We start from the raw sequence: 16,589 nt of genomic DNA, 5'->3' as shown, positions 1-16,589 counted from the left end.
ATATACAAATCTGTCCCCACTGCTTCTGGGTAAAGTACTGTTATCTGTAGGCTTACTGTGAAAGAAATTTGATTATAAGTTAAGCATTATATTTCAAAGAACTTTCAACTTGTGATGGACTCTTAGAAAATACGATCTGATGGTTCAGTTAAAACACTGTTAATACCCTCAACAGCAACAATAAATTCATCACATGACTACAGTAGCTACAGTGATGAAGAGTTAAACCTCAATGAAACAAATGTGAATAGTGATTGTTTCAATGGGACACTATGCACTACTTTCCACTCTGAATCTGCATTTATTCCAGACTGCTTCATTTCACATATATTCAAAGCAAAACATGCAAAATGTTGCTCATGAGCGCACATCTTTTGATCAAAATTTATTGGGTTTTGTCCTCAAACAAGTATAAAATATAAATCTTTTCTAAATCAAGCTAGAAATCAAGCCAGAGCCTCAACAACAGCTGGGATTTTAAATAAACATTGCACAAGTTGTCTGCTTCACAGCTGGTAGCTACAAGCTGAAGATTGCAAGAACTGTGGAAAGGGAAGTGTTAGCTCTCTAAAGCAAGCCTGCAGAGGCGAACGCACACACATACCACGTTTAATCAGAGTTTATGACAGATACTCATTTCAGATGTACAGGCAGTGTGAGAATAACTTAGTGTAGATGGAAACGTCAGTTCCGTAGACACAGAATAACACCAGTTTGAACTGTTTTGGGTTTTAGGTCAACATTAACATCCTTTGCAGAAAGTCCAACCTCAAGTAAATCAGTTTCATTCCCACAATCCCCTCTGATTGTCAGTCAGGTGTGTCAGACCAAGGTGGATTTTTACAGGACTGAAATCATAGCTTATTTTTTAAAACCTGGGTGTGAGGGACCAAATGGCACTGCAAATACTTGTCTTTAAATTAACACCTACCCATTTATTAAAGCAGAGAATATAGTTAGACCATTATATGCCATGGTATTTGTGTCTACGGAACCAACTGTAACTTAATACCATAGCTGAGAGATCACTGTCATCACTCAGTAAAACAGGTGCTGAAGCATGAGTTGTATTGAAGCAGGGAACAAAGAAAACTCTTCATTTTACGGTTAAGAGCAAAGCACGCTTGTTCGAAGCCATAACTTGTGGTTAAACTGCCAACAGGAAAAAATTAGATCAGAAAAACAGAAGGCGAAAATTCCACTGTCAATGAGCTTAAAAAACATTTATACATACAGTATATTACAACTGTGACAAGGTGTTTTTTTTGCCAAAAAAGCTGGCTGCTGTAGAGTGAAAACATTTGAATCTCTGATTGCTGTAAGAAACATTCAACCATCTATCTGTCTAAATACAGAAAACGAGTGAGGACTATAGCGAGAAGTATAGCGAGAAGGATACAGACATGACATGTGCACAATAGGACATCAGGTAAACTACTCAGATCACAATGTTAGCTCTTAGCTCTACTGCACAAGGTTAACTGGGATACATGATGACTGTTGGATATAAAACCACAACTCAGGGAGAAGACACGCTATACATAATATTTAAAAATGAAGGTTTTTCAGACAGTTATATTGTAGTAGATCAGGCTGGTTCTGTTTCTACTTTCTAACAGACAGAAGATCATTAAAGGGGTACTCCAGCAATTTCTTACTGCCATTGGGGGGCTCATAAGAAACAGATAAAAAGAGATGGTCAAAATGTGTGCAGCAGAGGCTTAAACATCCTGACTTTAAGTCTATAGTTAGGCCAAGCTGCAATAATGCCCACTTTTTCCCAAACCCCACACCTCCATTTTTTAGTGCAGGTTCACAGTTCAAATTTTAAAGCACCAGTGTGGAGGATGTAGTGCCATCTAGTGGTGAGGTTGCAGACTGCAACCTCTCCTCTCCATTTCCAAGCATGTGGAACGCCTAATGGCCTTCACTTAACATAAAAATGGGAAAGGCCCCTTTCTAGAGCCAGTTTGGTTTGTCCTTTCCGAGCCAAAAATGGGAGGCTTCATAGAGGAGGACACACTCCCTATGTAGCAAGGGTGCAGGTTTCAGTTCACACTGGGGAGGAACACGTGAAACGAGAGATTTTTGGGGTCCTCCACAAGAATATTTTGAGCTTCAAACTATTAATTTCTTGCTCTCTGGTGAATTTATATACACGAATTTACACTTTTTCTGCATCAATTTACGGTGAAAATGTCTTTAATTTTGTCAAATAAAAGTCCTTATGTTTTTATTGGGTGAGTGACAACGGCATGTCTAAATATTAAGAAAGGCCATGTCCCCACGTAGATATATAAATGGCTCACTCTATGCTAAGCTGAAAACACAATGCTTTGTTTCTTGTATTAAACACTGATGAAAACATAATTATGAATGTAATATTCTGTTTCTGCTTTAGATCCTGCCGAATCCCACACACTGCACCTTCAAGTCGGAGATGACCCTAATGACATCACTGTGACATTGTTGGGGTTATTTTGAGCCACAGAAGACATTACACAACCGTCATTTTTTAAGCTGAGTTGTACTCCTCATAATGAGTTAACTTCATGCTTAAAATCTGTGGAGTGCCCCTTTAAGCAGCTTTGTTGATTTTAAATAATTTAATGCACCTTTATACAACAATTTAGTTGTAAAGCCTCAAATCTGGACACATTATCAGCACCAAAAAAAAAAAAAAAAAAAAAAAACTTTTTTACCTTGCAACCAGGACATTATTTTAGCAATTCCTTCAACTAAGTGCATGTCTTCCTCTATTGAGTTCTGATTTCATATTTTTTGCAACAAAGTACCAAAAAGCCACTTGGGCAACACTGGCTGAACTCTAAAACTGTTTCTATTTCAAAAAACACTACTCTATTGTACATATCGTATGAGTCTGTCTTGTTAACAAGCAATCCACTGATGTCTGGAAAGAGTTGTAAAGACAGAGTTTTCATAGATAGAAACATATAAAACCATTCAAAACAGACAGACTATAGTAAAGACAGAGCACACTGTAAAAGACTGTGGGCTGGATACCTGGAGGCAGGATTAAGCCTAACCTGTGGACTAAAACAAGCTAACTGTGGACAGCCAGTTTGTAGCAGGTGTAGGAAGAAGTGGGCGCAGTACCAGGATTCATCAAAAGGGCACAAAAGATTTGCCGTAGAATAACTGCAATTGTTGTGATAACAGTTTAGAGCAATGAGCCAAAAATGTGCCCATGGTTGCAGTCAACTTGGAAATGAACTGGTATTATTACTGCTACACAAAGAATTAATCCCAGATTTGGCTTCTACTGTGCCAAGTATACCAGCCCAAAATATTGTATGTACAAAATGAGCAGTTGTTCGTCTTGATTATTGCATGCAGTATTAGACAAAAGGTATACCTTAACATTTTGAATTTGTTGTTTTTCATGACCAAGCACTTGTCACATTACGCAAAAATGTATCAAGCTCTCCTTCGCTATAAAAAAAAAAAAGCTATCGTAGCTATCTTACAGCTAGCAGACAACATTGCTTTCAAGGTTACTCATTAAATTGCTTTTCGGACAGCTAAAGGTGCCAACGTGTAGTGTGACAAGTGCCTGGTGAAAAAAAATACATTAAAATTCGGAACACCAAGGTATCCGTTTAAGGACTTACAACAGAAGTTTCCAAAGTCAACTTCAGAGTATCTAGGCATCTTTTAGCATCGGCAGAAAGCAGAGCTCGGTCATGCATCACAACTTAGTTTGAACAAGCCTTCCTTACGAATCACTCAACAGTGTGATTTCCAAAGCAAATTCTCTCTTATCGTCATCTGTCGAGAGTCGGTGAAATTCTGTTCAAACAAGCGTACGAGCCACGTAGGCACATAGGTTTATCTGCAAAGCTTCATCAGAGTCTCTCCCCTATTTGTGAAGAACCGTGGTCGAGACAGTTGTGGGACTATTGTCCTGTCGATTCAATGCGGTAAAGCGTGAGGAAAACAGTTAGAAAGAGGAGCGTTATTTGGTAGACTTCCCACCACAGAGGGAATGCTGTGCTGCTTCTTCACAACAATTCCTTCCACAAGAGAAAGTGAATTTTCCAAGAATGTCTGTTTTAATTTTTCCGACAATTTCAGTCTTCTGAAGATGTCCCTATAGCCCTGTCTAGCTGTCTGTCAGATGTTGTAGGCAATTAATTGAGACAGAGAACCGACAGGACACTGCTAACATTTACAGAAACATGTCTTGGGAAGTGCACATCATGAGTCTAGGCATTCATTTTACAAAAGTGAACTGGAGGAGAGGGGTAAGAGTCAGACGGGGGCATATGTGGGCGCATAGAAGGAGAGATGGGAGAAATTCCCATAGTTTAAAGCAACAATACAAAACATGACAACAAATATAACACGTGCATTTTCAAAAGGACAAAAGCTTAAAAATGGGGCTCAAATTGTGCAATTTAGCGGAAGAAAGCAATGGGTGATTGTTCTACTGGGTTTTTGAGCCTTACACACATCCAACTATGAAACAACACATATTGTTAGAAAAGTGGATAAATTGATTCCTCCTCCTGACAGCACACAGAGGATAAAAAAAGGCAAAATACTGGTTCAGTTTGTAGTCATACAAAACAGATTTGGTCTCTCAGAGCCATTTTATGGTATAATAAGAGATTAAGGTGCCAAATCAGGATTTAGTCCACCGTGTACACAAGTGGACAAAGTGCATTTTTTAAAAGTTTAGTTTAGGTGCTTCATGTTTATCTCTTCAGTGCAGACTGGAGTCAGATTATTATTTGAAATACTGTTTAAAGTGGAAATAGACAATTTGTTTTAACGTATCATTGAGGAGTAAATGTTGATTGCACAATGTATGCTATAGAATAATGATAGCATCAGTGTTTAGATGGGTTCCCTATCAGCGCTGGGCGATATGAAGCAAATCAAATATCAGGATGTTTTTGACCAAATACATCTGGTACGACTGGTGTCTTTTTGATAATCACCAGTAATGACTAATGGGGCAATAGAATAGCTAAAAGTTCATAAAATTACATCACTTTATTGTAATGCAGCCTTTGATATAATGTATTAATATAATATTGATAAACTGCCTAGCCCTAGTTCCACTGAAGCCTTGCTGTCACTATGCAGCTATGTCTGCCACCCGGCACCATCTCCAGGGAAAATGAAGGCTCCATTTACGGCACAAAGGAAGTGCATCAACCATTGCACTACCGAAACAGGAAGAGGATGGCGCTTATGTTTTCCTGTTCTAGCTATTGGTAGCTATCCCCAGTTATCAAAGAGTATCAGTATAAGTTCTATGCACTTACTATCTACTAGTTAGTTTAGTGGAAATGGCAGACCACGAAGCAGCCGAAGTAACTGTGGAAACTCTACCAGGCAAAAGAAAAGGCGCCCTTTCACTAGGCTCTGAGGAAAACAGAAAGCAATCTGGATGTCTTCGCGGGTCATGGCTAAATGGTAACCCTAGATTTGTGAAATTCTCGTGAGCAGCTGCAGTATATTGTTATCTCACTGTTTTATGGCGTGTCAATGCTGTGGTTAAGGTCTGGTTAAGTTTAGGCACAAAAGCACTTGATTAGGGTTAGGGAAAGATGATGGTTTAGGTTAGAATGACTTGAAACATGTAACATAAAATGTCATGTTTCAGATTTTTGCGAATCTGGGGTTACCATCAAGGCATGACTGGTTTTGTGACAGTGGTGCCAAAGATAATACCACTAAGATATGATGGGAGGGGGTGTCTGTTTCCATTTTAACAGTATTTCTTAAAGTACGGGTCAAGACCCAAAAAGATTCACAGGCCTTGTTTTTGACATGAGCAGATGAGCCCAAACCTAAAGGCAAGGTGTTGGTGATTTGGTGGTGATTGCAGTCAAGGTGACAACTCATGGATTGACTTACTTTAATTTACAACAGGGCTGCAGCTGGTGCTTACATTTACATGGTTTGGGAAAAACTTTGCAATGCTGCATTCCCCAGTTCAGACCATCAATTGTACCCATCAGAAACCCACCTCGAGTTCATTCTCAGCAAAACACTGCAGCAAACTATATCAGTTCTATTGTTATTTCGGTGGACCCAAATGTCTGCCTCACAGTGGCCATTATTTTGTTCACATATGGTGCCTTGTAAACTGCAGCTCACTGCTTGGGAGACAACACATTCAACTTTGGAACAACAGCCTACTGTCTGAATCACCCTTAGCACAGGATGTGTTCTATCAAAAGGTGAAAAATTACTTTAAAAACATTACTAGCAGTGCATACCAAACACACACTGTGGCGTTTTTCCATCAGATCTGTATGTGTTCAGCTAAAAAAAATCTATCTACTATTAATACTAATGAAAGAACAAGCTGCTATAAAGGGAAGACTTGAGTAGACATCCTGTGTTTTAAAAGCATCACGGCATTGGCATTCGTTCAGCAGTAAGGTGCTTTGTCTCGTATCGTTTGAGGCGTTTATCTTTGGGAGATAAAACACCCGACTTTCAGTGTCATTATCGATCAGCTCAAACAACCTGCTGATTCACATCCGGTCCTTGCAATGATCTTCACAGGTGCTAGAAAGAAAAGATACTGTAACATGTAAAATCAAGCAGTTCCACAAGTAGATGTATGCTGTTTCACTGGAGACATTGCTCAGCAGTGACATCTAGTTGTGATACAATTTTAAGCACCTTTGTAAACACACATATGAGTCTTTTTTTATGTGTGTGTGTGTATGTGTGTGTGTGTGTGTGCTGTTAGTTTGGGACCAGGGATGGAACATTCATAACACTGGAGACTGAAGTTTGAATTTAGGCCTGCTGTGCACAAAACAGGCTCCAAAGAAATGCAGCATAACTAAATAAATCTCCCTCCCTGGCTCCATTTGAGCAAGCAAGGAGTGCAAATTTAACAAGGGGCGATAATAAATCTCACAGTATTTATCAGGTGCAATCAAATGTATCAATGTGTCTGGATACACCATCTTTTAAGGTACCTATTTCATCTCAACAGGTTTCATCATCTTCAGCTTGAAGATTGCACTTTATGGTATTCTTTTAGACAAAACATTTGTTTTTTAGGCTTTATCGAAGTTTGCTTCTTTCACATGATTCTTTTTTGAATTGTTACAAATTACTTACAGTGAATACGATAAGTATTGAGAGAGTGAGCTAAAGCTAAGAGTCCATGTGTTAGTTTCACGTAGACGTGATGTCAGAAATATTTAAATACAGTGAATTCATATTGCGAATGAGCACATGATGCAAATCAGTGGCAAAAGGACATGGTTTAGCTAACTGTCTTCCAGCATCTACCATACCACCATCTCTCTTGTAACATTCTGTAATGTTTCACCGTGCTCTCCACAATCATTAGTCTTCAGAGACCGACAAGGATTTCCTGACGCTACGTGACGGCTCCCAAACCTCACTGTCGTCCGTATCATCGCCGTCGTCCTCCTCATCTCCTTCATCGTCATCGTCCTCGTCTCCCGCTCCTGTGCCGCTCTGTTCCTCCGTGGCCATCGACGCCTCTCCTTGCATAACCCCTCCCTCTCCTGCTTCATCTCCATCTGTCCTTCCTCCAGTCGCCTCCATGAAGGGATCTGCCCCCATGTCCAAACGTCGCTGGACCTCGGCGAACCACTCCCTCACCTTTTGATAGAGAAAGAGAAAGGTGTTAACTGTGTGATGACAGCAGGGCTGTAGCTACTATCACAGACAACAGAGTCATGTCCTCTGTGATATCTCTAGGAATTCATATAAATTTTATGTGATGACAGACTTTGGACTGAGGCGTTAATAAAGTGAGTCAAAGTGTTTGTTTTTGGTTCTTTCTTTTACAATTTTGATCTTCATAGTGCCTGTTAACTGCTGTGTTTCATTTACAAGAAGATGAGTCTGCACTGCAAAACTAGACACATGTCACTTTATAGATATTTATGGCTAATTCTGATAATGTTTTTGGACTAAACATTTTAACATTTGTCTGTGTCAGACACAAAAAAAGAATAAACGATCAATTCAAAATAAACAGTATTTAGTATTCTCCACCTGAATTACATACTTGGCAGTTCAGAGAAAACTTTGATGTGACCTTTAGCCCACAGTGCAGGAAGATAACATCTACATAAATATAATGAATGGCTGTATAAACTCAATTTTCAAATACTCAAAAGTTTGGTTGATAAAACATTTCACAGCTGGTTGGATTTCTGCCGGAGGACTTTGCTCTCATGAGCTCAGTATTTCCTGGTTACGGGCCATGTATCCTGATAACCATTCATTTAAGATTTTAAAAGTGTTTTCTGAGAGTGTTTATACATACATATTCCACTAAGAGCTTCCACATGTCGGCTATCCTATATACATGTATTAAAATATGTTTTATGTACATTAAAAAAATACACAAATCCCAGTATTAAACAAGCTTAATGTGCAGAACATCAGTCAAACCTTTAGCTTGTTGCTCTTTATAATTCATGTTACTGGGGGGTAACATAGGGCCACACAATATAGTTTTTTTTTTTTTTTTTTTTTTAATTTTTAATTGTATTTTTTATTTTTAATTTGCAGCATAATAAAAGCAATACAAAGGCAGAAATAAGTACACTTTAATATCTGTTAATTTATCATGTCATATTGTTATCACCATATTCAACATTACTGCATGTTTTCCTCATATTGTGCAGCCCGAGATGAAAGTTTTACACTGTGACTGATTTAGCCGCACTGTCAGGCGGACATTTCTCTTAAGCACACGGTAAACCAAATTCATGTCATATACTGGGAATGTCATTGTGTCATCATTTCTCTATAAGAACTAACTACTACTAATGACTACCTTTGAGGCAAATTTGTGATTATGGACTACATGAATAAATGTCACTTGATTTGACCATACAGTGTGAGCAACTGGCAAACAAAATACACACTATAGATGAAACGGAAACAGAACATATGAAGGGGTACAATGACAGGATACAGGACACAATGATACATACCTAAGTCTTCTCACATCCAAACAGAAAAGCATATCATTACCTGTTCGTAGCTCATGTTGGTCTTAGCGACGAGCTCATCCAGGTCCTGCTCATTGAGAAAACGGTACTTCATGTAGTACTCCTTCAGAATCTCCCTCCCACTCTTGAATTTCTTCGATGGGGGAAATCTATCCACATCTGCACTGGAGGAGGCAGACCTTCTTGGCTGCTTTCTGGTTCGAGACCGCCCCCAACCACGATTTCGACCACGTCTTTTTCGACCGCCACCACCGCTGCTTCCCATTTTATTGCTTCCTCCGACATTTGGCCCTTCCACATTGCCACTTTGGTACTGAAAGAACCATTTTAAGTTACTGTTCTTCCACGAGTACCGAGAGTCCCCGAACCAGCTGACGATGTAGGACCGAGGGAGGCCGCTCTCCTCTGACAGCTGGTCGTACTCCTCTGGTGTGGGCCACTGGGTCCGCACAAAGGCACTTTTCAGAATATGGAGCTGCTCCGGAGTCTTTTTACTCTTATCTTTCATGTCTTTGTTGCTGCTGCTTGGCAGCTGCTTACTGCGACCGCCTGGAGGAGTTTGACTACCTTTACGAGATGTGGAGGCAGTAGGAGAGGAAGAGCTGGGTCCTGCTCCTTCTCCTACTTTTGCTCCCTCTGTCTCCATCTTTCCTCCCTCTGAAGAATCCGGGGAGGAAGTACTGACAGATGGCATTTTTCTTCTCTCAGTGAACCAGGCATCAATCTCCCTCCGCGTCAGTTTAGTCTCTGTCCTCAGGCGGCTCAGTTCTTCATCTGATGGGGTGCTGCTCTTCTCGAAACTTTCCTCCAGCACCACCAGCTGCTCTGGAGTCTTCTCCTTAAACTTCTGCAGGGTAAAATCTGGGAACGTATTCCATGTTTTGGTCCGTGTCTCCTTTTCCTTCACAGGAGGAGTGCGCGGAGGATGGGGAGATGTGGGGGTCTCATCACTTGAGTCAATAACAATGGCGGTGCTTGCAGTACTACCACAGCTGCCACTTCCTCTGCCCCCTCCGTCGTGGAAAACAATGACATGGCTGTTTTTGGAGTTGCGCTGATTGTACCTGGTGTCACTGAACCATTTCTTGATCTCTCCCTTTGTGAGGTTGGTGAGCTTCATCAGCCGGGCGATTTCTGCATCAGTGACAAAGTGGTTTTTCAGGTAGCTGGCTTTCAGCTCTGCCAGCTGCTCTTTGGACTTCTTCGGCCGCAAACTGAATGTGTCAGCACTGAGGGCTGAGTTCTCCTTAGAAAAGGAAAGGGAGATGTATATGTTAAATAAGGGTTTCTACAGTGTTATTCTGTATACAGAGGTACCAAATACCTGCTGACAGAAAGACAATATGTCTACAGATGAGTTGTGTGCAACTTTTTTGAGTTAACACATACATTACATAAAACTGACAGAGACACCATATCTTGTGCCCTGACTGAGGTAAAAAAAAAAAAAAAAATCAGAAACTTGCTTGTTGACAGCACACGAGCAAAAAGTATTTTCCTGAAAGGCAACAGTACGTGCTGTCCCCACCTGTGGAGAAAGAGAGGGAGGCTGGACAGTGGTAGCCCGTTTCAGCTCACTGTTTGTTGGGGTGGGCTGGCAGGAAACTCTGCTGGAGCTCTGGGACTGGCTGGGCAGCCCTGCCACTGTCAGAGTGATGGGACTGGTCACTGGAAGGTGCCCCCCTGGGCCGACCTACACAGAATCATAAAATAGTGACACACAGAATGTGAGGATGAGACAAACAGGGGTGTGTGTGCAGTTTGAAGTGACTGTAGCCATAATTAATAATACTTAACTGTATAGACAGAGCTTAAACAGCCTAAACTGGTTTTTAGGTATGTAACTGGATTTACACTTCTTGTAATTTGTGAAATACAAGTCAGAGCAAACTATTTACAGTGTATAGTTTATATTGGCCAGCCCTATTACAACTCTAAAGGCATAACTGCCTATTTAATCTGGTTCAATTAGGAAAAGTCAAACTCATGTCCATGTCCAATCTAAAGTTGTTAATACAATCCAAGTCAACCAACTTGTTTCAAGTTAAATTAAACTAGAATTACCACCTCTCAGTTGTGTACCTCCATAAACCAGTCAAGTTGCAGTTACAGTTTGCATCCATGTCTATCTGGACTCATATGTATCGCTGACAGTAGACAAAACTGCAAATATGGATGTTGCTGCAAAGAAACTAAAACTTCTAAAACATTTATACTTCACACAGCACAGAGGATCTACACACTCAGCAAAGTTTCAAGGTGGACACCCAAGATTAAAGTCACCATTTCAGTGTCTGACCAAATGTCTCCCCTTATGTTTCTGAGGTATGGCTTTGAATAATGTTTAGAAAAATCACATCATATTCTCCTAATCACTTCATTATTTTATTCTATTAGACATTTCTTTTTGAAGTTGTGTCATAATTAGCACATGAATTCTTGCATTATGGCCCAAAACATGTTTTGTGAGGTCACAGTGACCTTGACCATTGACAACCAAAGTCTAATCTGTTCCTCCTTGAATCCAAGTGCATGTTTGTGCCAAATTTGAAGAAATTTCCTCAGTCTTGAAGTACTACATTCACAAGAATGAGACACATGAGGTCACAGTAAACATGACCTCTGACCTGTGACCAGGTTGTCCTTGAGTCCAACCGGATATTTGTGCCAAAATTTGAAGAAATTGGACGACTCAAAAAAAACATAATGTCTCCAGCCAAAGCCACTTAAAATGAAGCTGTGTCAAGCGGATTTTTAGTTGAGTCACATCAATTAAGACCAGCTAAAGCAACGTTTAATCAAACCAAAGGAGGCGATTTAGGTCAATGTCAATCAAACCAAAGCATGTCAGAGCTATACCAGTCTTCAGATGACTGGGTTCAAGACAAGGCAGATCAAAGCTGAGTCCTGCTAGATATGGCATGTTTTCTTTCCTTACCTACCTGTGTGAACACCAAGCCGGGCTGGCCCACTATTTGGCAGGTCTGAAGAATAGACTGCAGGCCATTGGCAGCTGCCGAGAGCTGATGAGCAGGTATGACAGTGATGGTCTGAGGCACAGTGTGCACCGTGCCGTTAAACTGTTTCCTCCGGGCCTCCTCCACTTCCTCTGGAGTCCAGCTCACACCGTGCTTCAGCCGCTGGGCTGAGAACCACACCTGGGTGTAGAGCAAGTTAATTTGACTCCACCATTTACAAAAAGGCAATATTCAGTAAACTTCAGACTTATATTCTAAATCAAGATTTGATGTGGCTTCTTACTCAATACAATACACAGAGTTAGGAGCTTGTTTGTGTCTGTTTTATGTGTCATATGCTATAATCTACCCAAAACACCATCCAACTTTCATCTACCTTGATCTGCTCCTCTGTGAACTGTGTCTGTGCTGCCAAGCTGCTAATCTCAGCCATGGAGGGGTAAGGAAACTTCTTGTATGTGCTACCCAGCAGGGGGTTGGTGTCCATAGCTGCACTGTAGGAGGGGATACTACTGAGGGGAATCAACAGCTGAGGCTGAGCTGCTGCTGCTGCTGCATTCTGCTGGGCCTGGAAAGCAGAAAGCACCTAAAATAAAGACAGAGAGGTAGGAGATGAGAAAGGTCTTGACTGATAATGCTATACAGTGGCAAAGAGGAGACACTGCTCAAGATCTGCTCGGCAAGCTGCAGTCTCTGAACAAGGCATTGGATATCTATCAACTGCAGGGCTGCTGTTGACATCTAACCTCTCTGTTGAGGATTTCTAGCATTGCAGCCACCCATTATACAAAGCCTACCAAATGTTTTTAAGTGCAGAAAACATGCATTACTCTTTCACAGATAGGAGTAAACAGAGTATTGTCACACCCACGCTACTGCAGTGACTTTACTATACCCTTGTACAATCAAGACTCTGTACCTGTGCCAGTCCAGCAGGCAGAACTGTGGGGTTTAAAGTTGATGATTTCCTCTGCTGATCTGAGGACTGGTTAACCAGCAAGCCGCCTCCCCCGAGCTTCATGGAGTCGTGTAGCAGCATCTCCACAGGCGTCATCGGCCCAAGAGGAGCTTCGATGGGTTCCTGCTCTCCTCCCACTTCTCCCTCGCCACCAACGCCGAAACCTTCCACCGCCTCATCTGCTGATTTCAGGGACACGGCGATCCTCTTGGGTTCAGATTTGGTCTTCATCCTCATAATGGGGGTCTTGCTGAGGGAAATGGCAGCCACCGCGGCAGGGTCTGCTCCTCCCTCCTCGGGTGTATCACACTGTTGCTCCTGGTTTGGCTGTTCACTGCTCAGATCCTCTGGAGGGTTTGTAGCACTACGTTTGAGTGAGGGGGCAAGGACTTCACTGTCCTCTACAGCAGAGATACTGGGCTCATCTATGATAACAGTAATACATTTATTAACACAGTTGTGGATATTTCAGACTAACAGTGAACCATTGCCATATACACACGGGAGAATGGGCCAAAAAGAATCTCACCTGTATCTGGAGGGGTGGGGACAACCACTACTGCCTGACTCAGCTCCTCTGCAGTCGGCCCCTCCTCTGCTCCCTCCTTTATCTTCCCCTCCTCCTCCTCCGCCTCTTCCTCCTTTGCCTTTTCTGTTTTCTCTTCTACCTCTTCCTGTTCCACTACATCAGAGGGCAGCACCATGCAAGGTGTGGTCGATTTCCGGCGGCTCGACATCGTCAAAGCAAATTCTGCCTACTTTTACTCAGGGTGAAGAAGATCTGGGACAGAAGGGTTGAGGCTCACATGTCTTTGGTCAGGTGGTTTTGCTCACATGCGACATGAATCCTTGGATTATTTATTTCTGGTGAAGGAAACATCACAAATATGAAAATGTCATTAGTGATTTGTCATAAAAAGATTTAACTGTTGGATGTTTTATACCAAATACTTCTTTGACAATTGGCCTTACACAGCTTCTTCAATTTTATAAGTCAATAAAATAACTTGTGAGAAGTGGTTTGTCTTTTTGGTGGGGAATTATGACCTATTTAAACAAATGAAATAATTTTAAGCCCTCATGCTTTATGACAATACAGTTCCCATTAGTTTTGACTTGAATGAGACTCAATAATTATTTCACAAAACAACCAATAGATTTATAAGTAGTTAGTTGCATCCCTACTTACAACCTTGGTGTAGTAAAATAACAATACATACTGTATGCACATGTATGCAATTATTTCTGGAATTCAATATAAGTGCACATTTTCAGTCATAGAGAACAAACCTAAAACTCAACAAAATATTTTCTTTGTCGACTAAAAACATGATACTTCATAAGTAAACTATGTGTAAATACACAGGTGAAAACTGCCCACGGGGAGGAAACACGTTGTTGCACTTAATTTAGTATGATGACTAATAGCATGATGTAACAGATTGAACAATTGCAGTTTTATATGAGATTTGCTTTTATCAGAAATAGTAAAAAAAAAAAAAATACAAAAAAGCTGCAAGACATGTTCACATTAATGGGCAATGCTACGACCTGCAATCAATAAGCAAGTCGATCATTTTGCAATAAGATTTTTTCCTGTCATGCACTGATTTTTCTGTTTTTGTTTTTTTTTTTTATATTGTTCCTTTGAATATAACTGAATATCTTTGATCTGTTGCTCAGACAAAACAAGCAACTGGAAGATTTGTGAAACTGTGATGGGCATTTTAAAATTATTTTTACATTTTATTCAACATTATTTATAAATGAAGAACTAATCATGGGTTGCAGCCCTATTTGAAGCTATTAATTCAGACAACTGAGATTTATAAAATTCTGACACAATATGAAGCCACATGAAAGACAACTATAGAACTGAACTCACACCCACATCTTCATTATTAGTGTCTTATTCTATTTAATTTACAATATGATGAAGTGTATCATAGGGTAAATCCAGCTTAAGTCAATTTTTTGGTCTTCCAACAGTAGCAGGGCTCATATTGTATCACCAAAATATTTTAAGCAACACCAGGATATGACTAATATTAATCATAATTTCACTTGATGATTGCCGCCTTAATTACGACTAAGTCACTCACTGTGATAGAGGTGTTGCAAATGTATAATATAATGCCCACTTGTAAGACAACACAACAACATGCCTGGGGTTCATGATTTATTATTGCTGGATGAGTCGGTTGAATAGATTGCATAGTGTTAACAATAACGTTACTGTGTGCAGCATGCTATTCTGCACTGCCACCATGAGATTATTTGCATTAACAGTTAGCACATCACTAACAATTTCGAGGTGTGAGCTAGCTAATTCCTTAAAGTAACGTCAAAGCAATAAATTAACATAACAGGACATGTAACTTAGCTCTACAGCACGTAGCATGTATATGAGGAGGGCCACCTAGCCGGTGTTAGCCGGGGCAGTCATTATTATTGATCATGTCTGGCGGTAAACTTACTGGAACTACTGAAATGTGCACTGTGTTGCTACCAGGCTGTCGAGACGAGGCGACGAGTAATTTCCTGGGTCTCAGCAGAGCAGCCTTCTGGTTCTGTCCGGTGATGTGTCTCCTTTCCCCGGCTAACCATTCAGCCCCAGCCTGGCCGGGACTACGGCAGCTAGCGTTCACGTTATTTGGGCTTGCGGGTCTCCAAAACCAGGCAGACAGACAGACGGACCGGTCTAACGGCTACGGCTCCCGTCTGCAGATGCTGGAAACGCCGGACATCTCTCTCCTCGTCGGAGCAGGTTATTAATGCCCGGGTCGCGCCTTTGTGGCTAACTTATATAATCTAAAACACGGTAATTACACTCATTGTATGGCCGTTGGTGCTGTGTTAATGTGCTGACCTAATTCTCTGATATTTTTTAACGGCTGATTTTTTTTAATGATCAAACGGCGTCATCATTCACTGATACGTGCTGACGTCATTCCTCAGCGACTCTCGGCGGTCAGTGATCTTCGGAAAATTAGCAAAAATATACGATATTCTACCACTAAAATATAAGACTTATGATGTGGTTTGAGTTATGCGCTGTCCAGGAAAAAAGTGGTACTGAAAAACGTTTCAAACGGGCCGTGAATTCATCCGTTTCCAAACCCGGCTGTCTGCCAACCTGTCCTTACATGACCTGTCAGGGCAGCAGAAGAGAAGCTACTTGAGGACAACACTGACATTGCAAAGTCTCCTCTCTGAACACTGGATCTCGTCTTGTTGTGCAGTTTAGACTTCACTGCTCATTATTTCAACTACACCCACTTATTTTTAACTTGGCTACACTGTGAGGCGCTTTGCATCTTGTTCATGATGCTTTGTTAGCGCCATATTACATATTAATACCAACGTTACCTGTGCGTAAATAAAATACGGTAATAGCCAGCTGAGTGTGTAGGTAAATAATGTCTTAGTAAAAGTTATACTTATCATTGGTTAAAAATGACCACAGGCGGTAAACAAAAAGAAAAATGAGCTGGGTGTAAGTTAAACTACTCCGTGGGAGTAGAAATATAACTGCTTTATCCAAAATACAGAAAATGAACGTCAGAATAGAAACCGCAGCGTATACCCGGAAGAACACGGGGGTTTACACACCACTGCACAATTGTGTTTTTCTTTTTTTTGAGTAACCATTACAGA

General features: G+C 40.9%; 1 protein-coding gene and 1 long non-coding RNA gene across 2 annotated transcripts in view; one reads left to right on the top strand and one right to left on the bottom strand.

Moving 5' to 3' along the window:
• Positions 1 to 370: 370 nt before the first annotated feature.
• LOC125892570 (zinc fingers and homeoboxes protein 1-like) lies at positions 371 to 16,539 on the bottom strand. Its single transcript, XM_049582578.1, has 8 exons — positions 15,410 to 16,539; positions 13,462 to 13,796; positions 12,894 to 13,357; positions 12,351 to 12,560; positions 11,939 to 12,154; positions 10,525 to 10,689; positions 9,019 to 10,242; positions 371 to 7,629 (listed from the first exon to the last, which is right to left on the bottom strand). Exons 2-8 carry the CDS (start codon positions 13,667 to 13,669, stop codon positions 7,348 to 7,350), a joined length of 2,769 nt encoding a protein of 922 aa, XP_049438535.1. The 5' UTR covers positions 13,670 to 13,796; positions 15,410 to 16,539; the 3' UTR covers positions 371 to 7,347.
• LOC125892572 (uncharacterized) overlaps positions 15,625 to 16,589 on the top strand; it is a 9,713-nt gene continuing 8,748 nt past the window's right edge. Inside the window, exon 1 of the long non-coding RNA XR_007449761.1 lies at positions 15,625 to 15,753. This is a non-coding gene — a long non-coding RNA (uncharacterized LOC125892572). The remainder of the gene's footprint in view (positions 15,754 to 16,589) is intronic.

Source organism: Epinephelus fuscoguttatus, linkage group LG8 (genome assembly GCF_011397635.1).
Source record: "Epinephelus fuscoguttatus linkage group LG8, E.fuscoguttatus.final_Chr_v1".
In the NCBI taxonomy this organism is placed as follows: Eukaryota; Metazoa; Chordata; class Actinopteri; order Perciformes; family Serranidae; genus Epinephelus; species Epinephelus fuscoguttatus.
This window is presented reverse-complemented; position numbering and strand designations above follow the sequence as displayed.

Bases quoted from the DNA above. Each gene is read 5' to 3' on its own strand.
- LOC125892570 (XM_049582578.1), bottom strand. From the start codon at position 13,669: ATGTCGAGCCGCCGGAAATCGACCACACCTTGCATGGTGCTGCCCTCT. The intron at 12,155-12,350 runs GTAGATGAAAGT...CTCTACACCCAG, and splicing joins TCACAGAGGAGCAGATCAAG to GTGTGGTTCTCAGCCCAGCG. The intron at 10,243-10,524 runs GTGGGGACAGCA...TCCTTTTCTAAG, and splicing joins CTCCCTCTCTTTCTCCACAG to GAGAACTCAGCCCTCAGTGC.